The 27,529-nt window shown below is 34.7% G+C and overlaps 2 protein-coding genes across 3 annotated transcripts in view; one reads left to right on the top strand and one right to left on the bottom strand.

Annotated features, from left to right (window-relative positions):
* Positions 1–21,281, bottom strand: part of LOC149803155 (transmembrane protein 184B-like) — a 61,861-nt gene extending 40,580 nt beyond the window's left edge. For both annotated transcript variants that reach the window (XR_016420144.1, XM_089952775.1), the window contains exons 1-3: positions 21,158–21,281; positions 17,225–17,422; positions 2,024–2,189 (exon numbers count right to left, since the gene is read on the bottom strand). Coding sequence is in view for 1 of the 2 variants with exons in the window: in XM_089952775.1 (XP_089808901.1) it covers positions 2,024–2,189; positions 17,225–17,422 (364 nt within the window). In the remaining variant the exon portion in view is untranslated. The remainder of the gene's footprint in view (positions 1–2,023; positions 2,190–17,224; positions 17,423–21,157) is intronic.
* Positions 21,282–21,482: 201 nt separating this feature from the next.
* Positions 21,483–27,529, top strand: part of LOC149803152 (DNA ligase 1-like) — a 164,284-nt gene continuing 158,237 nt past the window's right edge. The window contains exon 1 of the mRNA XM_089952773.1: positions 21,483–21,595. Within this exon, the coding sequence (XP_089808899.1) occupies positions 21,579–21,595 (17 nt within the window). The 5' untranslated portion in view covers positions 21,483–21,578. The remainder of the gene's footprint in view (positions 21,596–27,529) is intronic.

The raw sequence follows: 27,529 nt of genomic DNA, 5'->3' as shown, positions 1-27,529 counted from the left end.
TGGTCACTATGGCAGTCATAAATGGATATCAAAGTGGCACCATTTTCATCTAGGACCAAGCAGACATAAAAAAAAGTCTTCTGTTGAAACCCTATGTCAATATGACTTAGGAAGCATAATGACTACAGAATTTCCAAGATGGCTTCTTTTGTAGCCATACTGGATATCAGATCAGAATGATCTTCCTCATAAGTCATTTTGTGAAAACCCTATACTGATTTGGCCATATATCCTGGAGGATTACTGGTAGCAAAATTTTCAAAATGGACATTGTGATGGCTGTAATGGATCCGAGCATGGCCATTTTCAATGAGAACCAACTAGACATGGGCTGATGGCAATCCTCCAACTTTTGCAAATGGATGAATGATAGATGACAGGTCATCCCATAAACACTTCTACGACCAGTAAAGCTAAAATGTTCTCAGTTCCTGTACATGGAAAGTATGTCAAACAGATCATAAACAAGGCTGAACATTTCTTTACTTGTGAGAGCAATTAAAAGTTCTTTAGATTATTCACTGTAACAATGATCACTGAATTCTTTGTCTTGCAAAAATGATCTGTTCTAAAAGCAATGCAACTGTTTGAGACAGTTCAGAATGGTTCCTTGTCAAAAATTTGCCCATATGACATTTAGTTATGAGACACTGAACAAATCTTAAGCATTTGCTTTAATTAATAATTCACAACGTTATGTCCATTATCATTTCAGCTATGCTTCTGGGGTGTAAAAGTGTATGTTCACATGCAATACACGTCCAAATGCAGATATCACTGACTCAAACTGGACATTGAATAATGCAATGACAAATCTGGAAGGATGTTGCTAACTGATCAGGTGTGCCTGCTATATACATATGTAAATGAAATATTCCTGGGTTTAGTTCTTTTTTTAAATATACTTTTCCACTAAGAAATTATGTCAGTTCATTGTCTTCATCAATGTGTTTGAAATCTTTTCATGAATAGGTGAATTATGACACACATGATCACATTAAACCAATTACCATGTGCAAGACTACTACAGTTAATTGACACCATGATGCAATCTACTATAGATTATCAAAAACTCTGCCGTAGCTCAGTTTGTAATGAATCAGATGAGTAATCCATTGGTTGGGGGGGTTGCTACCAGCCCAGGCCAGTCAGGGCCAGCTGCCTCGGTATGCCATTGGGAGAGGGATGTTACTCCTCTTTTCGCATCATGATATAGCCAATCCTGTTTTAAAAGTGGGGTTAAAACCAACTAAGAAACAAATCATACAAACCTTATCAGTATATATTTACATGACAGTCAGGTTTCATTAAGGTGGTGCTCAACAGTTTCGTATTTTGCAAAGGGTTAGAATTTTAAAGAGAAAGAATTTCACTGGGTTTCCTCACTGGTTATACTGGTTATTTAAAAAAGACTTTGTATATCTTAGGTATAGTTTGAAGAACCTTTAATTTCCTTTATTTTGGTGTATGACTGATGGGTGTAACATGGGTTATAGAGTATACAGTTTAGCCTTACTCCAGATGTGCACCTTTCAAAAAAGTGCCAGCTCTACTTGGTCATTTTCACTTCCTGAACTTCAGAGGTAAATTGTATAAAAAAGAGCCAATAACTGTTTTTTTACATTTTATATATTTGATAATTCATTCATTGCACTTTCAGTAGCTGGTATTGTCTAGTCTGGCAAAATTCATTTTCCCTATTTTAATAGCTGCTATGGATAGTGTACTTTAGACTAATTCAGGCTGAATTTTTTTAGCACAAGGGAGCAGTCATTTTAGTTAGAAGTGTGCTTAGATCATGTACAATTTCCAAAAGTACAATATCCAAAGAAATATCATCCACATTACATTAATGTAGTATAGAGGTATGCCAACATTCTCTCCACTGTGCATGTTATAAATGCAAGCAACTTCACCTTACATACGTCACTCTCTCAAAAGTACATAATAACTGGTGAGTGCCCCCTAAGAGAGTTAATGAAAGCTGACTGTGTTTCAAAATAAAGGCAGAAACAAATCTTACCCTCATAGCAGTCTCTCAGACTGTCAAAGTAGACATAGTAGTTGTCATTGTTGAAGAACATGAGACTGAGGAATGAGTCAAAGCTGTATATTGGGACAATGAAGAGGATCCGTACAATCCATCTCTGCTCATTAGGACAGGTGTAGTACCTCAGGTGCAAGTATATCTAAAAGATATAAAAAAAATCATACCATTGTTAATTTTTTTTCTGTGTTTAATTATGCTGAACTCTCCTTTCTATGAGTAACTCTAAAACAATAAATGTAAACTGTACACCATATACACGAGTCAAAGCACATTTATTTTTCACATACATGTTACACATAGTTCCTGCACCAAAATGATTTTTATTTTAAACACATTAACCCCTGGAGGTTTTTGTCATTTTCACCTGAAAATTGAGTAGGAAACACATTTTGAAAGCTATTTCTGAATAGATCCAAAAACACCAAATCCCAGGTGATCTTTCAATAACATACTGCCTAGTTGTGTTAGAAACATCGTTTTTTGTTGGCTATTTGGCTCGCGCATGAGCAGAAGGGTAAAAGTTGGAGTTCCTTTTTTTTATTGTGCTAAATGGAGCCATTATTTTTGTATTGAGACCACTCTTTATTCCAAATGCCCATCTTATCCTACTTTTTGCAAAGGTTCATCTGTCTGTTTGCAGTTCATACCAGTTTGCCTTAGATCTGAGACCAAAATAGTCTAAAATCCAGACACAAAACCGGATTCCGACCACGGGCGAATTTTGGGTAGAAAAAGTCGGGTCCAAAGTTCTTTTATCTGCATTTTGTAGTGCAACTAGATATTCCAGATTATTTGGTATCAATGTAGACCTACATCTATCTACCTTTCTATAATACCACCCACTTTAGTGTATCATGCATGACCGTGATGCTACAGAGCTCAGCAGTAGGCTACCTCCTCCTGCCATATTAACTCGTTGCTAGGGGTTAATGTGTTAAGGAGATTTTAAGGAGAAAATGACTGATTTCAGGAGTCATTTTTAAAGTCTGATACTTTGATAAAAGAAATAATACTACAGTTGAAAGCATGTGTGCAAAAATATCTTGGTTATCTGACTCAACCATGGCTACTGACATAATATGAAGATGGTTGCAAAATCGTTCACTGAGTGTAAAGTTGAAGTGGAAAAATAACATATTTCCTGTATAATTTTTTTTAGTTTAGCTCTTTAATATCAAATTCCAGGACATTTTATGACAAAAAGTAATCTTCAAGGAGGTTTATATCTGTGCTGAATTCAAATTCCAGTTGAATTTCAGGACCTCCTTAAAAATCAGGTGGGTGCAGGAACCCTGCAACCATAAAATTTACTGTTGGTACTATCCTTTTTACAGTAAATCCCCCCATCCCCACCACAAAACAAAACAACAGTAGCATAGTTTGAACTCAGATATAACATAAACGAAGACATTCCATCACTTAGTTGCTACTAACTGCCTTGTAGTTTTTTTTCTGATAGTCTAACAAGTAATATTATTTTGATTGTTAAATTCCTGGATTTTGGTTCCAATTGTTTTGATGGAGGGATAATTCTTTATTGGGTTTTTTAATTTGTTGTTTGTAGCAACTTTGACCTCCATGAAAATAGGTACTCCCCAAAAACTGTAGATTCACAGGTTTTTGTGAAAGAATAAAATTATCTGTATTTCATTTTTCCAAATACACCAAGTGACAGAAAATGGGTCATGGGTTTCACCACTCTGCCAGGTACAGTTTTATTACAGAACCAGATTATTCTGCAGTGTGTGAAATTTCCCTGACTTTGATGTAAAAAGTTCAAGAATAATTACAAATACCTTGCTGCCTTTATAAAATATTATTTTCATGGAAATGTCATACCATTAGCTACTTCTAGGCCTTTATAGGCTGGAATCAAAAACATTTGACTCATTAATGCTTGCAAATAGGTGGTCAGCGAGATTCTGTAATATTTCAACACTATACATTCTGACAGTGGATCTTCAAGGGTCCTTTTTACTAAAAAAATAGCCATGCAACAATATTCTTCCTTGTAAATTTATATGTTGACCATGAAAATTAACATGCAGTTTGCCTTGATCAGTATGCAGGTATTGTTTTATTATTACTAAAATTTCCTTTTAAAAAAAACAAAAAAAACAAGCATTACTGTCTTTATTAAATGAAGTATTGTAATATACTCACTTATAAGTTGAGTCCAACTGCAAACTGCACAGACCTAGATCTTTTGGCGCATGTGCAATTTGATAGGAGTAAGAGTAGAACAAACTGCTGTTTGATAGGAATAATCAGTAGAACAAACAACACAGACTCTGTCCTGCAGGCACATTAAGCAACAGCAGATAAAGATCTTTGTTGTCTGCAATCTGACTCGATTTATAAGCGAATATATATATGGTACCAGTAGCTGTCTGTTCCCAAATGTAAAAAGTGTAAAACATGCCTCTAGTCCTGGGCCCATTTTCTCTTGGGAACTTGCGTGTCTGACTTAACTTCGTATTTCTGATAACAACACACTTTTAATATAGGTGATGCTTGATTAATGTCATAGATGTGTTCCTGAGGTTGGCATAAATCGTAAATAATTTTCCCATAGGATAATTGTAAATTAATGAAGTTCTGGGGCAAATTATACTCAAATTTTTTCAAACAATGAAAAGTATTAATTTTTTAAGAAATTAATATGTACAATACATACGTGATATGTGCATGAGTCACAGCAGTGCCAGAGACAGCATATAAACAAACAGTGACACAAAATGAATGTTATTTCTTTGTTACAAATGGTGCTAAAATGAAAGCGTGTACATCAAATTGGCATATAGATTCACCACCTTAAAGCCTTCTGACACTGACAAGTTCATAGCCATCAGTTAAGTGATTTTAAAAGTAATCTCATTCTAAAAACAGAATTAATTTAAAATCTTGATGTTTAACTGGATGACATCAAATCACTTACCAAAATATAAGAGAATTTTTAGTTCAGTCTGAGTACAGTATGAACACAAAATTTAGGCTTTGGTTTTCCCAGGGTAACAGGAAATGGAGCCTGGTCTCATGACTTTTTTGGGGAAAAAGACCAATTGGGAACAAACTTTTAGGAGAGATTTGAAATTCTGCAGCAGCAACCCCCTATGACCCAACCAACAAGAGCTGCCAGAAGACAGCATAATTCAGAATTTTGATCACCCACCAATGACACCAGAAACATTTCATAAGATCAATTTATTCCAATTTATAGCTTACCCAGCAATTACTTTTCAAATGTTTTTTTTATAATAAGAGTTTAGCATCTTAAAACCATGCTAAGAGCACAGCATATATTTTGTGGCCCAATTAACTAAGAATTCTGTACTGGAATTTCAGCAGGTAGCAAAGCACTCTGTAACTGGGCATATGCATGTACATGACTGCTACTCACTATGATCAATAATCAAATATACATGTTCTTGTTGAGCAGACAGATCATAAACAAACAATTTTCAGCAAAAACAATGAAAAGCATGACATATAGTTCACAGTTAATGTACCTATTTTTGTAATGACTGTACCAGTACATACTGTAGTCCCTCTCAATACTGAACCTCAGTACTGGGTCCTTGACCAAGATGTATCACATGATTTGCACTAATTTCAAAATATCATGCTGATAAATCAACTAAATGATGACGCACATTTGTTTTTTCTCTATTAATCCCTCTAATATTTTGAAAATCCCCTTTCCCCCTCACCCACACTTATCAAACTGACTATCATGGCCGATTATTAGTTTTTATATGTAACCTACCTCACTATAAGGTGACCTCAGTTATAATGCAGTATACTTTTTGATGGCTCTACCTCACATTTGTATAGTGAGGACTACTGTATCATACTATCCACAAAAAAGTACATATCCTACAAGTAAGATTGCTGGATTATCTGACCTAAAAGTGTAGCTTAAAGTCATTGATGCATAAAATGTAAATCAGTGACCTACTTCTGATGTGGTGATGTAGTAATCAACACACAGGATACATATACAAAGTCACACGACTATACAAAGTTGTATGACACTGACCAAGTGCTAAAGGTAGAAGAAGTCATAAAATGTAAACCATGGTGACCAACTGTTGGCATGACAGCATAGCTCTCTATAATTTTGATCCATATTCTAAACAATTCTACCCTACAAGTGACAGTGCCGGAAATACTGACCTAAAATAATGCTCAGTATAGACAGACATACACATGAATGTCAGAGCGATCATTCTGGCTAGCTTCCAACATTAGGCAGACGAGACAAAAATTGAAGGAATGATGAAATAGGCAGATAGACATAATGATGAGGTTACCACTATATGCCCTTTCACAGTAAATGTCATTGTGAATCATACAAATAGTTTTGTCTCCTTTTGAAAACATATTAAAAAAACTGGCCTCTAGGTAAAAAAAAGATTTTTAAACCCTAACCTGATAGTGCAAACATATGGGTGCTGAAAAATATGTTTTTAATTCATTACAACAGCAAACATACAATATATTCTTGCTTATAAGTTGAGACCAAATGCACACTGCACAGACCCAGATCTGCCATTGCATAATCTGCCATCAGTTCTTGGTCTATGCAGTTTGTTAGGAGTAATCAGTAAAACAAACAAAACAGACTCTGCAGACAAATTATTCTATGGCAGATCTGGATCTTTGTTGTTTGCAGTTTTACTTGACTTACAGAGGTATAAGCAAGTATATACTGTAGAACTAAAATTTTAATCATCTACTTTTCACTCATCACAATAAAAAAAAACTACGTGTATAAGTTAAAAAGTCTTACTGTAATGTAAAAAATGAAACCAAACCAAACTTCTCACTCAATATTTGACTACAAATAAAATAAAATATTTATTAAAAACAACAGGTCTAAAAAGTGCTTGAGTGCAGAAGTGTGTGCATATATATATATATATATATATATATATATATATATATATATATATATATATATATAGGGTCTGACACTACTGTCTGAAAAGACTTTCTGATAATTCATGATAAGACCATTTCTTTTATTAGGAATGGAACCATCTCTGATATTCCTGTGCAATAAAATTATAAAATTACACATGGTGGAGCCATACTGGACAAAAGATCACCAACATTTTCATTTGGAAAAAAAAACAAAACAATTTGAAGACTTTTGTTGATATGACCATCCATTCTGGAGAATTAATGTGGCAGCTATATCTTAAGTCAGATCAGCATCTTTTTTTCATTCAAGACCAACTAGGTATCATAACAAGACTTCTGGCGAAAACCCTGATGTCAATGTGACTAGGTAGGTATCATAACAAGACTTCTGGTGAAAAACCCCATGTCAATGTGATTAGGTAGGTATCATAACAAGACTTCTGGTGAAAAACCACATGTCAATGTGACTAGGTAGGTATCATAACAAGACTTCTGGTGAAAAACCACATGTCAATGTGACTAGGTAGGTATCATAACAAGACTTCTGGTGAAAAACCCTGATGTCAATGTGACTAGGTAGGTATCATAACAAGACTTCTGGTGAAAAAACCTATGTCAATGTGATTAGGTAGGTATCATAACAAGACTTCTGGTGAAAAACCCCATGTCAATGTGACTAGGTAGGTATCATAACAAGACTTCTGGTGAAAAACCCTGATGTCAATGTGATTAGGTAGGTATCATAACAAGACTTCTGGTGAAAACCCTGATGTCAATGTGATTAGGTAGGTATCATAACAAGACTTCTGGTGAAAAACCCCATGTCAATGTGACTTTCCATTTAGGAGGTGGAAGATTCATCATCTTCAAATTAGCACAAGCTAGACTTGACAAGAAGACTTACGGTGAAAGCCCATAATTATATGGTTTTCCATCAAGGATGAATAGTCATAAGATTTTCAAGGTTGTCATAACAACATCCATATTGGAAATCAGATTGGCACATTTTTATTTAAACATCCAGACAATATTAATCATCTTCTGGTACAAAAACCCATGCTGATCTGCCTTTCTGTTCAGAAGAAGCGGCAATAACAAGACTTTAAAGATGGCTGCAGTGATGGCTATATTGAATTAGGACTAACAAAACACTGTTTTGCAGTGAAAAGTGCAAATTAGTCTAACAGGATGAGTGATAAGATTTTACAGATGTGGTAAATTTTATTTAAGACAACTAGACATCACGAGAAGTCTTTTAATGAAAACCCATCCATTTTGGTGGGGAATCAATAACAAAGTTCTGATGATAGCCATTGTGGTGTCCATTCTGGATGCCTGAGCAGCACCATTTTCATTCAGGATCAACAAAACATCATAAGAAGTCTTCCTGTGATAACGTCATCCCAATATGACTTTCTGTTCAGAAGGATTAGCAATAAGATTTTTAATATGGCTGCCAAGTTGACCATATTGAATGTCAGAGTGATGCCATTTTCATTAGGGACCAACTAAATGAGGCATTTGCAACCTATGGCCAGCAACCTAGTTTTATCTGCTCATTTGCATAATAGGGTATGTCTATAAAAATCCCTTATCTGGCCTGTGCCCTGGATGAAGCTGCACATGCCTGGACTAGATCATAAGATGGACCAACTAGATATCATAAAAAGTATTTTCTTGAAAACCCCATATTGACATTCAGGAGGAGTAGCAGTAACAAGATCTTGAAGAGGGCTACTTTGGTAGCCATACTGTATGTCCAGTTGAAAATATTTTAAGTTAGGACCAACTAGACAGCTTAAGCAGTCTTCAGTGAAAACCCCATGTTGATATGACTTTTCATTCATAAGCTGTAGTAATAACAAGATTTTCAAGATGCCCAAGTTAGACATCAAATCAGCTCCAGTTTATTAGGATTAACAATACATCAAAAGATATCTTTCAGTGAAACCTCATCTTGATACCACTATCCATTCAAAAGGAGTGGCAATAAGATTATAAAGATGGCTGTAATAGCAACCATAATGCGGGGCCCCGAGTGGCCGTGTGGTCTAAAGCGCTCTTCGTTACGGATCACTGCCATCTCACCTCTGTCTGCGGCGGTTCGAGTCTAAGATTCAGCCAATGTGGGCATGTGAGAAAGCTTGCCAGTAGCTTCTCGTGGGTCGGTGGTTCTTTCCGAGGTTTTCCGGGTTCTTCCTCCACCATTAATTCTGGCCGCCATGTATAGCCTATCGTGCTGAAAAATGGCGTTAAACCCCACAACAACAACAACAGCAACCATAATGGATGTCAGAGTATAGCCGTTTTCATTAAGGACCAACCAGACATTGGCATGAATATGTGTTATGTTTCGAAAATTTTTTTTTATATAGTTTAGGAGAATCAGTGATAGCAAACTTACCTTAACAGATAGGTGAATGTCAGATTATGGATAACAGGCCATACCACGAACTCTTCTGGTCTATGACCAGTAGAGCTCAAAAATAATTTTGGATGCAAATGTATTGAAAAGGTCAGGCATGCGCTATTTAACAAAGATAAATATAAATGCAGATCCAAGGATGCAGACACCTTGAGACAAGCTAAATATCACTCAAATGCAGACACCTTGATACAGACAAGCAAAATATCACTCAAATTTTTTACAATGTTGGGGCCAGTTTTCAAATAAGATTCTCTCTGCATAGAAGTATTCTTTGTAGAAGTTATTTTTCTTGAAGTATCATTTTTCATGGATATTCTGATTGTTACAAACCAGTATTTAAAGATCCAACAAACAATAATCTTTCTGTTCATATAATAAGACTCCTATCCAAATAATAATAACTGAGAAAAGTGCCACCTGAAACAAAAACATGAAAATTTACACACCACCACCCCAATAAATATATTGACAGTACTTGATCTATTACACTACCACTGGTGACAAAATACTCTTCTCCTGTCCCCATCTTGCAAGGTCCTGGATTGCCGAGTGGTCTAAGGCACTGTCCGTTACAAAGCACCCACACATTTGATCCCTGTCCATAAGAGTATTTTATTTTATTTTATTACCAGCCTAATGAGTTGCCCCAAGGGGCCAAGTGGTCCAATGCACTCTTTGTTACGGATCACTGCCATCTCACCTCTGTCTGTGTGGGTTTGAGTCTCAGATTCAGCCAATGTGGGTATGTGAGAAAGCTTGCCAGTAGCTTCTCGTGGGTCTGTGGTTCTTTCCAGTGTTTTCCCGGGTTCTTCCTCCACCATTAATACTGGCCGCCATGTATAGCCTATCGTGTGCTGAAAAATGGCGTTAAACCCTACAACAACAACAACAACAATAAGAGTTTGAGTCATGGCTCAAACACCATGGGTATAAGAGACAGCTTGCTGGTAGCTTCCTGTGAGCAAGTGAATCTTTACGTTGGTCTTCCTCCACAAAATACACTGACGGCAATGTTCTATATATCCTATCATCTTCTAACGCAAGTTAAGCCCACAAAACCCCAAACCAAAACCAATATGGCAATCTCGTAGATTTTGATCACGCAACACAGAAATGAAATGAATGAAAAACCCTATAAAAACTGCTATTCAAGCATAAAAGCTGTGCAGTAGTAGTTAATTAATCCTGTTCATGCTTGGTAGGAAGTGATGCTTTCTTGTAACCCTGGGGAAAACATTATATTTGCAAACTGAATTATTGGTACATCAATACAGTTTGCATACAATGTGCTGTATATACTTGTCTAGAAGTCAAGTCAAACTGCAAATAATAAAAGATCTGCAGATTACTCCTAACAAACTGCACAAGCCCAGATTTGCTGGCACATTATGCGACAGCAAATCTGGGTCTGTGCAGTTTGCAGTTGGACTAGACTTTTAAGTGAGTCTAGATGGTAAAATTTCAAATTCTAACCAAAGATATAATTGCATTTTGAGTCTGAATATTGATTATACAGTTCATACACGGTATGAAATTTATTTTGACTGCTGTGTGTATGTTGGCATTGTGACTTGTTAAGATAACATCATCATTTATTATTGAACACATACTGTTGCCAATTCATTTGCAAAGGATTTGTAAAAAGTACAGTTCAAATTTAAGGAATCACAAGTGCAAAATGTATGTGCTCTTTAGAGTTACATATTCATGTCATATACTTTTCTCTTCTTTTATATAGGAAATTAGGCCTCATTAAAGAAAGTATTAGGGATACATTTACTCTGCATGGTCAAGAAAGTATTTTTTTTTTTAAATTCTGTTAATTTATGGGAAAGACCAAGAATTTATTAGACTCAACTTTCTGTGTGATACGTGATTTAAATTTTTATGTAGCTTTCACGATTTTAGTCATATTGCCATTATGTCTGAAATGTGGCAGTTTATAGCGATGTTTAGCACTGGGGCATCATGCCACAGAAATGTAGCATCAAGTCCCACCCAGTCACATTATCTTGACACCAGGCAGACTGGTCCTAACACTAAACTCTTAATGCTGATGTCAATGCTGACTCGGCCAGGGTCTGAACACATGACCTCCACATCCAAGGCAGGCACTCTAACCACTTAGGCCACCAGAGTGGTCCCAACCTTTGTGGCTATCTATGAAATTTAATTTCCTACTAGATCATCCAGTTTTTCATATTTTGGGATACCCTGGTATTGAAGACTAAGTACATCAGTGAGGCTGCAGGTTGTAAACATGAACTTTGTTCATACAATGTGTTTCATGTTTGGTACAGTCAGAAGATCTAGATTATCACACTTTGTGGCCTAATTTATGGAGTTATGTCCCTTGTTTGACTTTCAATTTCATTTCAACTTGCTAGCTTTTAATGGACTCAAATGAAATCTGGAATAAAGTTTTACAACGGGAAGATCTAGGTCGAGGTTTTCTGGAGGTAGCTCTCAGAACTTTGCCCATCACTTTTGTTTCTACAAAACATGTGAAGAACGGCATGGACTGATATTTAATTTGCTATAAGGCTATTGTTAAGAATTATAGGTCAAATTTGATTTTCTGTGTTTTCAGTTCACAGTTTATTTAGTTGTTGACCCAGTCAGACATTTCAACTTGTCTACCAATTTCATTTCTGCTCAGTAATAACTAAAAGATTTGATGGAATTTAAAAAACAACAACTTGAAATGAGGCAGATAAAAGTTTATGGAGCTACGGACCTGTTTGACTTTGTAACTGCTCTTCAATTTTCACTTAAAGTCTAAAGGACTTTGTGGACTGAAACCATATTTTATTTGGTATGAGGCATTTTTAATAAGATTCTGGTTAAGTTTGATTTTTATTTTTTTTCCTATTCAATTTTACTGAGTTGTGGCCCTAGTGTTACTGATATCTTTGACCCTCAATTTCATCATAATTGCAGGGGGCATCCATGTCGTATGAACACATATCTGATCCTAACTACAGTATGATGTACATGTCTGCAAAATATCTGCCATTACTCTTCTTGTTTTATTAGCAACAAAATCATGCCAGATCATTTTCTCCACTTACATGTACAATTATTACTGTAATGGATATATGACCTATCTAAATTTTTCATATAACAAAAAAAAAACAAAAAAACTGTTGACACTTTTATAAAGAATCAAAATTTTGCAGTTCATCAGTATGGGGGGGGGCCAAACTTATTATTAATGCTAGCAATGGCTTGGGACACGTCTGATAATGAACACATTAATGAGAGGTTTTTTTCCTTCTCCCTTTATCAACTTATTGATTTATCTGCTGCATTACGATAAAAATTTGCCAAATCCTTGATAGTAAATCCTTGTCAGTAAGGTTACAGTGAAAATACAACTTCCCTGCTGCAAAGGCCTGCTGAGTAATCATCTAAAGGTCAGTTACAATTTATTGTTGCTGATAAAACTGCTGTCCCTTCTGGGCATCTTGGTAGCAACAAATAAAACATAAATGGAGACAAGGGAAAATCAATGTCCACTGGCTATACTGACAAACTAAAAAGCCAACCAGGTCACCAACCAAAGAGACAGTATCATTTTCAAAGCACATTCAGCTCAGGAACAATCAATACTTGCTACTGTGGTCTCAATGGTACTTAACTCTGTCAAAGAGAATTGTCACCGTCTTAGATTCCACCATAACCCTTTAATAAACAATTTGGAACAGAAGAGCAACATGCATATACAATAGTCAAATGGAGTTGCAGCAAATGCTGCCCCCGCCCCCAGCCAATTAAGTTAAAAAAATATAAACAACAATAACTGCACAAAAACCAAATGATCTGCAAAAGAATGCTGGCAGGCAGGGTCAATTGACTGCAAAGAAATTAGATATACATGTATTGGTAAATCTTTTTGTTTTTTGACCCAATGAATAAAAGACACTACTACATACTGCAAATTCATGTCACCTTCCTAAACTAAAATCTTTCTGTTTTAAAGGTAAAGTGAGATTCCAAATAGTTAAGTCATTTTTGAAAGGAAAAAAGATGACATAGTCTTGGCGCAAATTAAAATACATAGTGATAACTACTGTCTGGTACTAATACACATCAAGAATTGAGTTGCAATCCGTACTGTAACAGCAAATTCCTCGACCCCAACAACTGAAATGGGATCCTGAGAAAAAAAATGGCAGCTCTAGGATACGCAAATGCTAGGCCATGGCTAAAAGTTGTTGCTGTTCCAGACATACTGTTGGATATTTTAAATCCTGGGAAAAGTGTTAAATGTATGAGTTACGAAAATAGGCAGAATGCTGAGTAAGTGATCACAAAATGCAACAATCAATTCACAGATCTTTCATCTACACTAGCAGTGCTAAAAATATCCAATAGCCAGACACTCGGAGCCCATGTAATTTTAGTTCAGGTCCTGTATTCAAAGCGAGGAGCCCATCAGGCTCGTCGAAAATAAAATTGTTTGCCTGAGGTAGCTTTGATCATGCCGATGAAATGAGTAAACAATCTAAATCAAATCACACTGTACTAGGTAAAATTGAGATCTGATTTTAATCAAATGGATGCGTTGCTAAAAATAAGATTATAAGCCCCTGACATAGTCGTGTTTCGAGAAAACACTATTTTCAGTAATCTTTAAAATAACACACAAAAAAAAAACCTTTCAGTCTATGCCTGTTACATGTATATTATGTATAAACGGCAATCTGTAATGATTGGAAAACTATCCCTTGAGCAGTTTAAATAGCAGCGAATAAAAGAAAAGAGGTCAGGTATAAAAACAAAGTTTCACATTAACTGGCTGACAATAGAAATTGGGGGGGGAGACAACTGACCCCACCCCCTTGCCCCAATGTGTGAGCTCCCATGGGAGGCACCATTTCTCCCTGTGATATGCCTTATTATCCCCCAGGACAAGCCCCTCTTTTCATATTCTGGTCAGCTGTGGCTAAACTGCAAAATAGCTAAAGTTTTGACTTAAGTATACAAGCAATAAAGGGGGCCCCAAGTGGCCAAGTGGTCTAAAGCGCTCTCCGTTACGGATCACTGCCATCTCACCTCTGTCTGCATGGGTACGAGTCTAGGATTCGGCCAATGTGGGTATGTGAGAAAGCTTGCCAGTAGCTTCTCGTGGGTCGGTGGTTCTTCCCAAGAGTTTTTCTGGGTCCTTCCTCCACCATTAATACTGGCCGTCATGCATAGCCTATCATGTGCTGAAAAATGGCATTAAACCCCACAACAACAACAACAGCAGACAGAATGGTGGGAAAGTGTATATGTATATAGTCAATCTTACTGGAGGCTGAAGGAGTCTGCTGTCCATGCTCTCTGAGACATGAGAAACGTAAAAGGGAAGTCTGTTGTTGAGCCTTGTTACAATCAGGTCCACCAATGTTCTTTCCCATCTTGTGAAAAGGGACTCTCTTATGGAGTGGTAATGAGACCATTCTATGATGATAGTTCTTCCAGACCTGGACAGGCTATCTTCTAATATGTCCTTTGTTCCTGGAAAGTGGCAGGCTCAGAGGGTGATGTCACCTAGGTTGCCTAATTGAATAGGTTCCAGGACTCCAAGCAAAGAGAAGTTGCATGGGTGCCTCCCTGACTGAGGATATATGCGATGATGGACATTTTGACAGAGGAGACCATGACTCTTTGACCCCTTACTCTGTCAATACAACCTGGCAATGCTGGAGATACCGCTTTCAATTCTATATTGTTGATGCAGAGGAACAATTCAGCCATAGTCCAAAGGCCCTGGAGCATTGTGCTCTCTGGCTCTAAATAAGTGCTTCAATTGGAATCTGCCTTGTCAGCAAACAGTTAGGAGTGGAACTGCATGCATAGGACCATAGTCAGTAATCTGTCATGATTCATCCACATGTGCAAATGGTGCTGAAAAAGTTGCTCTAGAGAGATCTTGGCTGAAAAAGAAATCTGTGTGGTTTCCATATTGTGAGAAGAAGGAACTGTAGAGGCTGCAGATGGAGACATCTTACAGGAACCAGTTCTTCTGCATGTTCCCAAAAGGAATCGTAAGTAAAGGTGAGCAGACAATTATGTTTTTGCTTACAGTGAGCAGACAATTATGTTTTTGCTTACAGTGCATCTACATACCAGAGTATATCAATCCAATCCAGTGAAATCCAGATTAAGGTCTGTTTTATTAGGAAGTTTATCCCCATGTAAATCAAGTTCTGTAATGGAAGAAGTTCTGACTTCTTGTACTTGGGTAGAAGACCAATTAAGTCATTGTGGACCAACAACAGAGCAGACTCTGATGAAGGGACTTAACTTGAATACTGTGAATATATATATATATATATATATATATATATATATATATATATATATATATATATATATATATATATATATATATATCCCACTTCTCCCAGTTCAGCTCTCACTTCTCAATGTTCTGTCCAAATGGAAAAGTTGCTTCTCCCTAAAATTCAAGTCTAGCTTGACCCCTGCCTTAGGGGGTGTATATTTGAAAGAAGGATGGTGTACCCAAACCCCTAAAGGGTGTAATACTTGAGGTAACTCTTATGTCCCTTAAAAGGAGAAAAGGTTAACAGCACATCAAAAATTACAGATCAAACAGTGTAATGCTGAGATTGTAATGAACTGTACAAGGGAGACAGATAATGTAGTACACATTAGTTACGAGCAAATTTTCTCTGGTGATGATCTAGGCATACAGCATGGCATCTTTGAAAAAGATGATCATGATCATTTTCCACATATTCCAGGCCAAGTGTACAAGTGCATTGCTGACAATTCTCCGCTCCATGAGAGGATGTATTCCCATCTAATAGGCACTGGTTTTTTGGCATGAAAAGCATAAAGCTGCAAAACAGGGTTGGTTATGTTAAAGCTGCTATTAGAACTGGTTTATTACAAAATGCTGAAAAATTATTGTAAAATAATGCTAAAACACAAATAGTGAAACTCCCATTCAAATAAAGCAGAAGCATCCAACCTTTTCCAGCTGGAGATAAAAGCAAATAAAATACTTAAAGTCATGGACCACACAAGAACAGTCTGCTTATATAAAAATGCAACACAATTGTTACATGACACTAATAACATTTTTATCACACGGTTGCAATAATATTATTAAAGAGGTTTACATAAAATATAATCAGAAAGCATTGCTGAAAAAAACGAAACACTATTAATTAAAATCCATTTTTCAAAAAGACAGCACACACAGCTGTGGGTTGCACAATGTTAATGACGGGACTGCATGCAGCTGTGGGTTAGACACACCTGAAATAAAGTACTTCTGACACACACACACATACAGAAAAAGTACAATTATATGATTCTGCAATCTCTCATTGTACCACCATCCCCCACCAAACTACTTCAAATGACATAGTTGTGACTAATAAAATGAAAAGACTAATGGCGACACTGCTGGAAATAAATGATTTACTGTCATTTCTTCATTGCCAATGCATTTTTGTTTTATTTCTGCAATCCTGAATTTCTCTACAGGTTTCAACCAGTGCATGCCTGGCCGAATGTGTGGAGCATCATGGGATGCCAAAGTACCAGGACATGTTCGGGTTCGCGAGTCACCTTGTACAAAGTTCAATCATCTAACATTAAAACAAAAGTTAATGTATCTGACTATTAAGTATTGTTTTCCAGAAAGTAAAGGGAGGTAACTTTGGATGTTAACTTAAAATCCCAGGATATATCTTATATGAAAACAGCAAAACTCATTTGTCATGGAGGAGATAAAGACAAAAAATGCAAAATTATCAACTAAGAAAAAGTGCAATACACATTAATAGGGACAAACTTACCTGATAAACAGTGACTAAAATAGCTGCAATTGCAAAAGTGCCAGCAATTCCCTGTGCAGCCTGGGTCTGCAGGAAAATAGGAGGCTGGGTATTGTTCCTTGCCACATCGCTTGTGGTAGAATGAGTAGTTGTGTTGAATGAAACAGTGGTGCCATTACCCTCATGGAAAGGGGTAGTGGAATTACTGTATGCATTCATCTGAAAATCAATAATGAAGTAGTCAAGGTTACATATTTAAAATAAATAAATTTGACGGGCACTAGCTCAATTAACTTGTTCTGTTTATGTACTAGAAACAAAAGAATCTCATATCACAATAATGTTTTTAATGTGAGTAATTTCTGAGATTTCTCCCAAAAGCTGGAGTGCTGTAGCTGACCCATATTACCTCAGTACATCCTTGGAAAAGGCACTTAGCAGTATATGTAGTTTCCAGCATAATACATGTGTATAACAATAATATAATATAATATACATGTGTATCTACATGTATCATACATGTGTATAACAATAATATAATACCAGTACCATTATATACCAGCCAACTAAACAATTTAAATGGGTAATTTTAAGACTACTTCACTATTTTAGAAAAAATGTGTGCTTTTTCCTTTGGCTGTGTTGAACTTTTTGTTATTTGTCTTATGTTGAAAGATTAATGCAGAAAATAATTTTGTATACGATTTCCTTTTTTGTATACTGCTAGCAGCTGCAAACCAATTTATGAAAAAAATATTACATCATTGTGTTTTCCTGTCCATATTAAAAGTCCAAAATATATTTTTCACAAACTAAATATCTGATTAGTATCATAATATTAAGTTTTTTGACAAGAATAAACATTTTCATTCAAAACTTAATGTTTCTTTTTAAATACAGGTGCTAGTAACACTGAAACTTGAGACCATTTGTTGGTCATTGGGGTCTGAGTACAAAGCATGTACTTCCTGACTACCACTGTTAACAAGGGGAGCAGATGACTTCAAGGTAAGAATCAGATGATACTTGATTTAATGGGAAAAAGTATCAAACTTTATTTTAATGAAAATCACTTCTTTGCTAATAAGAATAGCCACCACTGTGTGCAGCTTTTTTATGAATTATGTGCATTTAATTGTATTCATACAATACTTTCAATTAGTCAATTTAATTTTTTTTAGATAATGATAGTCTATAATTTTTTCAAGCATAGCTTGTGTATCTTGTTTGTTTTAAGTCAATATTCGATGCCATATTGTTTTTACTGAATAAACCTGAGAATGAATTATGACATACATGTCATTATATATCATGCACTTTATAATTCATGTATACCATAAATAATATAGCACTTGTTTGTAATCGCTATTGTTACTGAGGGTATTACTGCGATGTGTGTCTGACATTTATTCAACTTAATAAATTTACTGAAACTTAATCTTATCTATGAAGTGTGTAATGTAACATATTCATTTTATAGTTCTATATATCATTTTTATTTCCATGAAAAAATCAATATTGTCTTGTTTTGGTTCAAATAACAAGTGTAAATCTCAAATTAACTTATTTGCCATACTATTCTTTTTGACTAATAAGAATATATTGAAAAGTATTATTAGCACAATGCCCACTCCTTGATATAATTTAAGATAAATGAATAATTAATAATGTAATATAATATAATTATAATTATATAATTAATAATTTAAAGCTAAAATAACATTTATATCACCCCTTAATAATCATGGGATCTGTAACTGCAGGGCTAGGATCAGGTGTATAATGGAATTTTTTGAAGTCACTAACGTTGTCTCTTTTATAGTATGATATACTAGGTCAAATGTCAGAATGTTTCACCAGCAGTAATATGATGACCTTTTTTCACATTGTATGATATTGTCTTTCCTGTGTTTTGGTTTCTTTCAACATTTAAGCATGTGTGAACCACCTGTCAAGATCCAGCGATAACAATGTAACTAGAAGGATCTACAATTGGGCAGAATGCCACCATCTGACTATTTTTGTACAGAGAGGGTACCCCTCTTTACGGGGCTCCCATTCTTTTAACTTTGATTTAATAATTTCAGGAATAGCAGGAACAATTTATGTGATAACATGCGCAAAGAAAACTATTTGGCTTTTTTTAAAACTATACGTTATTGGTAAGAATTTGATATGGCTCAGAGAATATTTTCATGAAAAATCCACAAAACGTGTGGATCATGGAGGGTTTCACATGGGAGAGGTTTTATTTATGTATCTAAATACATAATGTGCCAAGAATATTTTGGTACCTATCTTCGTTTCATGGGAATAGAGTTGTAATTATAACATACCCACCGTCTCATCTTTAACCGGAAAAGTGTGTCAGTTCTCTCCCTTGATTACCTGTTAGAGGTAGCAACCAAAGATTTTGACCTTTTATCAATAAAGTACAATGAAATCTGTGATAAAAGAAAATCACCTTATCAGAATAATAAATATACCTATATTTATAGTACATTAAGGTTATTTATTGTAAGGTACTTTACTGACAAAACATCAGACTACTTCGGTAGCAACTATATACTCTAATGAATATAAATATTGTTGCTACCGCTACCTGTAACCAGCAGTCTTTTTTTATTACTACAGCTACAAAATAGTATAAAACCTGCTCGATAACTTTGGATATAAAATTAATGTAGTAGTAAAAAAGATTAATACAAATTTATACTTGTATCTGCACAGATGAGATGTGATTGTTTTCTGTTTGAGGAATAAGAAACATTTCAAGTTATTAAGGTTACTAACAGTTCAGGCTGTTGAAGCATCCATACCTCCTGCATAAACAGCTTAATTTGTCTGTGATTTTTTGTTTTTTGACACTGTTTAAAAAATACTGTTATGACAAAAAATGCCAGCACAATCCAACTATACAATAAAGCAGATGCAAAATAAATAAATACAAATAAAAAGTATATACAGTACCGTATTTAACTTTTCACTGGAAATATGAGAGAGAAAGAAAAATTTTATGTAAACTTTTAGTCATAAGAACAATAGTTTTAGATGAATTAGTCTAAACAAATTCTAATACAGGTAGGCTTTTAAAAGGAATAGATACCTGGATTGAGTTGTTACATTGTCCTAATAGATTTCTTTTGAAAAGTAAGGAGGCAGATGTTACCAATCCCTTTTGTTTTTCACTTTCACAAGAATAAAACATGAATAAAAACAAGCTTACACATAATATGGCTTTTGGATTGGACATTCACTCATAATTGTAAATTCTGAGTAATTAAAGCTGCAAATTCTGGATTAGCCATGGCACATTTCCCCAAAATTTCCTTTTATATACCACATACATTTGTAAATTATGCCTCGAGAACAGTCTGGTTATATTCTCTTGTGACTGCTTCATTAACTAACAAAAAAAAAAAACCATTCCATTACTGGATTTGTTTTTAATATATACACTGTACAAAATATGCTCACTTTTTGGAGAATTCTTTTCTGTTGTTGCAGGCAATACAATAAGTTGTTTGCACTTTTTTATGAGCAAAAACCATGAAAAGGAGTATACTTGATTTGCTAATTTGTTATTTCTGATGCTTTGACTTTCTCAAAAATACCATATTTATTAACCTGAGATGACATTTTTAATTTGGCCTGTTATCCCTACAATTTCCTTCCTGAAAATCGGCACATATGCTTCAAAAACAGTATTCCGCATCAACGATATTGTAATCTCTATTGACAGTTGGATGGGTACTTTAGTACAAATGAGCATTTTCAAGTCATCTGCTAGGATTCACATTTCAAACAACTCTATAAATGTTACCCTTCTTGCGAAGAGAATCGTACGAGAACATTCGTATGAGAATCCATATGCAATGTGTAACTAACGAATTTCTTGGGTTTTTTTTACACAATAAATAAGATGCTAAAGTAACTGATAAATTGTATACTTACTTTGGCTTTATTCCAGTTTAAAACACGTGAAATGCTGTCATGTTTGTGAACTGTGTTAAGATAATCGTTATTACTATTATCCGTTCAATGATCTGTCACTCTAATCAGTAAAAATACAGGAAGTGACGATTATCCTCTTGATTATGACGTCAAGCATCACTAATGAAAACCATAATTTTAAGTATTTGTAGTATTTCTATTGATTCATTTGCCTTTAAATAACACAGTTGTACTCTGATTTACAAGCACAATCACCAAATCTTCAATCAGCAGAGAAAATTAACATTTATACTGGACACTTATTTAAAGTTCCTTCCCTTTAAATAATCTTCAACCAAATGGACATTAGTAAACTTCCTGTGGGATAAAAGCGGGAAAGCGGCGTGAAGTTCTGCAAGAAAAAACACCCGTTATTTCCAAAATGCAGCGATCTATTATGTCAGTTTCATTTTCGTTTTCTTTTTTTCATATTCATGCATTAATATAAGAAATAAGAGCATTCTTCAAATTATTTGCAACAGCATTTCATGAAAAATCTATAATCATATCATCTATGGACAAAAAGGACTTGCTCTTGAGTAATAGATCAACAATTCCTTCTCTGCCATTATTTATATTCTTGCCTCTAGATAATTATTAATCATCGTGTCAGTTTCTCCTTACATATAGCACTCGTAAGTGTAAATAGTCTTCTAATGTTTAATGGATTGCCCAGAAATTTGGTAAATGTTCTAACCTGGAAATCTGCACTTTGACAAATGGGCCCAACAAAATGATTGAAAATCACTTGGCTCTTACAATTTTTGGTAGAGTTGTTGGCCTTCTTGTCTAGTAACAGTGTGTGGAACAATCATGTTAGTGCAACTAGTTCCGCAGTTTGAATGGTTTGCCATAAAACTAGGTAAATGTTATAGTCGTGACCAGAGGATATGCATAATGTCATATCTCTGCTTACGAAATTTCTGTTAGTCTTATATGTCTTCTGGCATCGTTAGTCCTGTAACAATATAATAGACTCTGAGATGTAATGTGGGTGGCTTCAGTTCATTTTGGAGTAAAATCCAGTGATAATTCAGCTTAAATGCAACTTTTGGTTGAAACATTTTGGCCCAAGTATGTTTTTATAGGGATATTCTGCACTACATTAATGCATTATTACTTTTATAATATTTTGATAATATAAATGTGTATAAGGGATAACACTAATTGTCAATACCGGTAGTATGAATCACTAAAATGATTTTGTTGTAACAGTTATAAGCACTCACAAGGGAAGTAACTCTTTACTGATAGAACATGGCTTTTGTATAATCAGATGTGTTCAGATGCTACTGTACATGAATATCCAGTTATTATGACTACTGACATGTTTATTACACTTCAGTTTTCAACATTTTATATAACACATGCTTTCATGGATAACATGATAAAAATAACACGATCACAGGGTTCTCAATAATTATCAAAACTAAACCCTTTGACTCTTCACCCAATAAACTGAAGAGTCAAAATCGCAAGTAAGCAGTCTCACTAGTCTTTAGTTTTTAACAGTGATGAGCTCATAGCTGGCATTGTTTGTTATTTGTAAAATTACTGATGTTTAAGATTTCTTGTCTCGTGTTGAATAGAGAAACATCCAAGCTGACAATGAGGCAGATATCTTTACTGAAGTGTTTCTCTTTCTAATTATGGATTGGGAGATTGTAAGAATTGGAAGAAAAAGTATACATTACTGAGCAATTTTATTATAACAGTTCACAAATACATGCAATATAACAATTATTCCATCTTGTTATTCAATCCTTTGTAATTTGAAAGCATGAAATAGACACTGAGCATGATGTCTGGTAAATTCTTACTGGTATATACTTTAACTGAACACCACAAGTTTTACATGTTTTGCTGATTAAAGCAAATTGTTTGCAAATAAAACCCAGTTTGTCCACTTACCTTTGACAACTGGCTTCACTAGCCACCATATTTTCCAGTTTTGTATAATTGAGTATAATTTGATGGGCAATCAAACAAATGCAGATAATTATTAAAAGGTCATTCCAGTCAGGTCATTCCAGTCAAGTCATAATTGATTCTGTCTTTGTCATAAATGTCAAAGATAATCTCAAAACAGTTTAACCATTTCAAGTATGCACACCTAATCTTGATATCATTGACCTGTTAGCTTGGCCCAGTTCATACTGACATTTCATGTGTGTGATTATATTGGCTAATAAAGTGTAAATAATAGTCTAGCAAGTGTTGATAACTGGAGTATACAATAAATCATGCTAGATGTTAATCAAGGGTAATTACAATTGATGCTTCAGCTCAAATCAACTTGCATCATACAAACAGGTTGAAATTTCCATGCATCATAAATAGGTCAGATTGAAATTCCAAGCATTAGGGTCTAGGGGTATGTGTCAATTGAGGACCCTGTGCATAGTATATTAAAGTATGATTTTGAGCAACAGAGTGCCAATGATTGCGGTGACATATAAGCTGATTATGTATGGGGATGAACTGAAACAACTTAACCTAAAGTTTATTCTAATTTAAATGGATTGTATAGACAAATGCAACTCGGTAATGGATCAACCATTAGTATAATCACACAGGTGACATTAAAAAAAAACTACCCTGTCTAAATTCATAAAACAAACACTATTGCAGATATTTAATGCTATAATTGAAACAACAAGATAATAAATTGTGTCTAATTTTGTTGGGTACAAAATTAAATCATAAAAATCTTATATGTAATCAAATAACAGTAAATCTTGCAGATTGCCTCATACAATACACACATCATGGATTGCAGAAAATCCATGTTTTCAAGGTGGAATTTAATCCATCTACACAGTTTGGTAGTCAATGAATGCCAAATTTATTTAAGCTAAGGTTTATTTTCTTTAATGAAATGAATATCATTAATTACTTGTGTCAAAAAACTATGAAACGGGTACTCAGTTCTCCACTATGTTAGGTATATTTAATTTTTATTGTTTTGTCTTTTTTCCATGATTATGTTATATGACTATTATGTGATTGACCTTGGTCAGCAATTGAGTTAAAGGCCTGCCTGACCAGTGGCATTTATTTTATAAAACAATAGTACATAGCTAATACAGACCTGCAACTCTTACGATTTTGCCATTAGTCCTACGAAAAAAATTACCCTAAAAAATACGGACTTACGGCATACTAGAAAAAATTTACAGAAAAATGAATGCTGTCGAAAAATCTGGATAATTGGTCATCCATGTTGGACCCGGGTTTCATCTTAGAATTAGTGAAATCAGCCAGGGAACCAGACTAACTTTACAGCTGCACCCAGATGCTTTACAGCTGCACCTATTTGTTCATGTGAAGCGACTGCATGTTAAAACTGTCGATTATAGAATTTTAAAAAATGCCATCCATAAAGCGATGCATGTTTAAGATGAAAAGGAAAATAAACTTTTAGAAAAGTGTTAATAATCAACACAGAAGAATAAAAAGGGGTATTTAGATTATTGTGAATAAAAGCTGGAGCTGGAAAGGACACAGTTACGTTTATTGGACATCACATGCCAATTTGAGTATGTCTCATGGCAGGAGATATGATTGCTGTCGTCATTTGAAATGGAAAAGAATCGAGAGATAGCAACAAGCCATTGAGCTGCATAGGGTTTGGAACTTGAGTTTGTGCAACTGTACTAGTGGTAAATAAAGACTACATGTACTTTACAAACTTTTCAGTTAAAATTTTAATTACGTTTTCCAGCTTTACAACAGCAGTTATGGATATTTTGTTACACCTTACTGAAAACTGGTCAATATTACGGGGAAAAAATCAACTGCCTTACTGAGGACTTGTCAGGGTTGGCAGGTCTGCTAATATACCTGACTAGTGGCATTTATTTTTATAAAACCATAGTAAATAGCTAATATTTCACTGATTATAGATTAATTAGGTCATTATTACTAGAGCTAAACATGTTGTCTTGAGTTTGATTTTAGGATATTTTTGTTCCTCCTGGGAGTTTCTGGTATACCTGCTGTTTTACATGTTCTTTACTAAATTTTTAGTAAGAGACCCGACCTTGTTTACAACTTGGATTATTCTGGAAATGAATTCTATGGGAAAATGACCATCATCCTGGTTTTTAAATTGTGTTTTTATATTAAGGTTGATTATATTAAAATTGTTCGACCCTACCATAACATCTAGTTTTCAATCTTTGAGGATTTATTTATTTAAATTATTCACTGGAATTAAAGAGTACTTATTCCTGCTTCTTGGACTAGTCATTATTTTAGAATTGTGAATTTCTTCAAGGAAATATTTTATTATACCATCGTGATACATTAAGACTGTTGGCACAGTTGCAGATTCAAGGCAATTCTCACATCAGCACATTTGATATTGAAATTTATTTGGAACACCAATGGAATTCAATTGGAACTCTGTACATCTGGACTTTTGACAGAACTTTTAGGACTATTTGGGATTTAAATCACAGTACTCAAGTTCATTTTTAAATTTCTGCTTTGTATTTTAGGGAAATAAATTTGTTTGTTGAATTAAACAATACTTGTTAATTTTCACTCTTTACTATTACTTAGTTTAAGACCATAAAGTCATAACAATTAGCAAGATTACCACACAATGGGTATAATCATCTGGTAACATTAGGCTTCCTAGTCCTCTGTTTTACCATTCATTTATATAGATTTACTAAATATACATGTGAGCTCTTATTCCTCTTGTTGTCGATTGTGGGATTTATGACAGTTGGTATGAGGTACAATAAAAAAAACCTAAAACAATACAAAACACGTACATAGAATACAAGACGAACATAATACATAATATAACAAATACAGTACACATTATAACCCACCCACCGGCATTTATAATTTTATCACAAAAATAAAAACAATCCCTTACCAGACTCAAAGAGTATTACTTACCCAAAATATATTAACGTATTCAATCCCTTTGTCTTTCACTTGCGTGAAAGACTAATCTCCGCACTGCTCAAGGTGCTGTATGACTCTTTCTCTCTCTAGCCTCGAGTAGTAATTCCCTAGCCTTTTATTAGTATCGCAGAGAGGTGGTTTTCATACACATGACGCACGGGAATCATGCATCGCGATCAATCGCTCACTTGTTCGCTCACTCACAACAACCACGCACATTAGCACACGACGCATGTCCCAGGTCACATATGACAGAACCAAATTGGTTCCATGCCACTACCCCAGGACACCTCCAGAAGTTAAATTTTTCATTTTTATCGTAAGTGCATAGAATTATTATTAGAATTTGTCATTTACATTACTTGTGATTGAATCTTACAAAGTCATCTGGAGTGTGGTTAGAACCAGAAAATATGTAAGTAGATTTAAAAAAGCAATAAAAAAAATATGAGTTGATTAAGATTTTAGATGATCAGATTTATAATGCAGCTTGGAATGATTTAAAATGAGACAAAGATTTGGAAATATAGTTCAGTAACTATTTTTATTTTAATACTTCTAACTTCAAAGAACTACTTATTAAAAATTACAATTTCATTTTTCTTCGATATACAGTCACCGTGAAACTCAGATAAGATATGATCCATGATGTGATATTTAATTCAGAGCATACATATTGGGTTGTAAATTGTTAGGGTTTCCCCTTACCTTCATTTGTGTGTCTGAGACCCCTAAATTTTTAATTTGACCCCCAGCTCTGACACCAAAATTTGTTTTTGACCCAATCAGACACCAAGGGATTTTGCACACCTGTGGAAAAGAGTGAAACTTCATGTAAATATCAAGGATTATGTTTGATTGAGTTTCATATAATGAATTAACACCCCATGCCCCTGCTAAGTTTAATTGAATACACTGTGAACTTAGTCATCCAAATCTAAATCTAAAGTCTAATTAGAAGACATTTTTGGCGTCATTTGTTTTAATTGAGACTATTGAAATGAATGTAAGTGTTATTTTTCTGTTCTATTCAAATTCATTATGATCAAAAATACTCGTGTTGAAAATGGACCAACAGTATTAAAGGGCAGTAACACAGCTGGTCGATTAAATCTAGGGGCTCTCTCAGCTAATTCTATAAGAAGTGAGATTTTCACAATTGTTGCAAATTGACTTTTGACAATAACTTGACCAGAATGCAAACGTGTACTGTTTTCATGCACAATCATTGACCTTGTTTTGTAAGATGGTTTTCAAAATCAAACCATTTTGTTTTTATAGTAGAAATGTACAGACAATATTGGAATGAAATTTGAATACATGGTTAAAACATAAAGACTTTGTTTACTTTGATATGGTCCCAGTTCATAGCCTTCTTCATTACCAACTTGTCAAACTACATATCATTGT

Source organism: Sinohyriopsis cumingii, chromosome 3 (genome assembly GCF_028554795.1).
Source record: "Sinohyriopsis cumingii isolate HCF-2022 chromosome 3, ASM2855479v2, whole genome shotgun sequence".
Classification (NCBI taxonomy): Eukaryota; Metazoa; Mollusca; class Bivalvia; order Unionida; family Unionidae; genus Sinohyriopsis; species Sinohyriopsis cumingii.
Note: the sequence above shows the minus strand (reverse complement) of the source record. Positions and strands in the feature narration are given on the sequence as shown.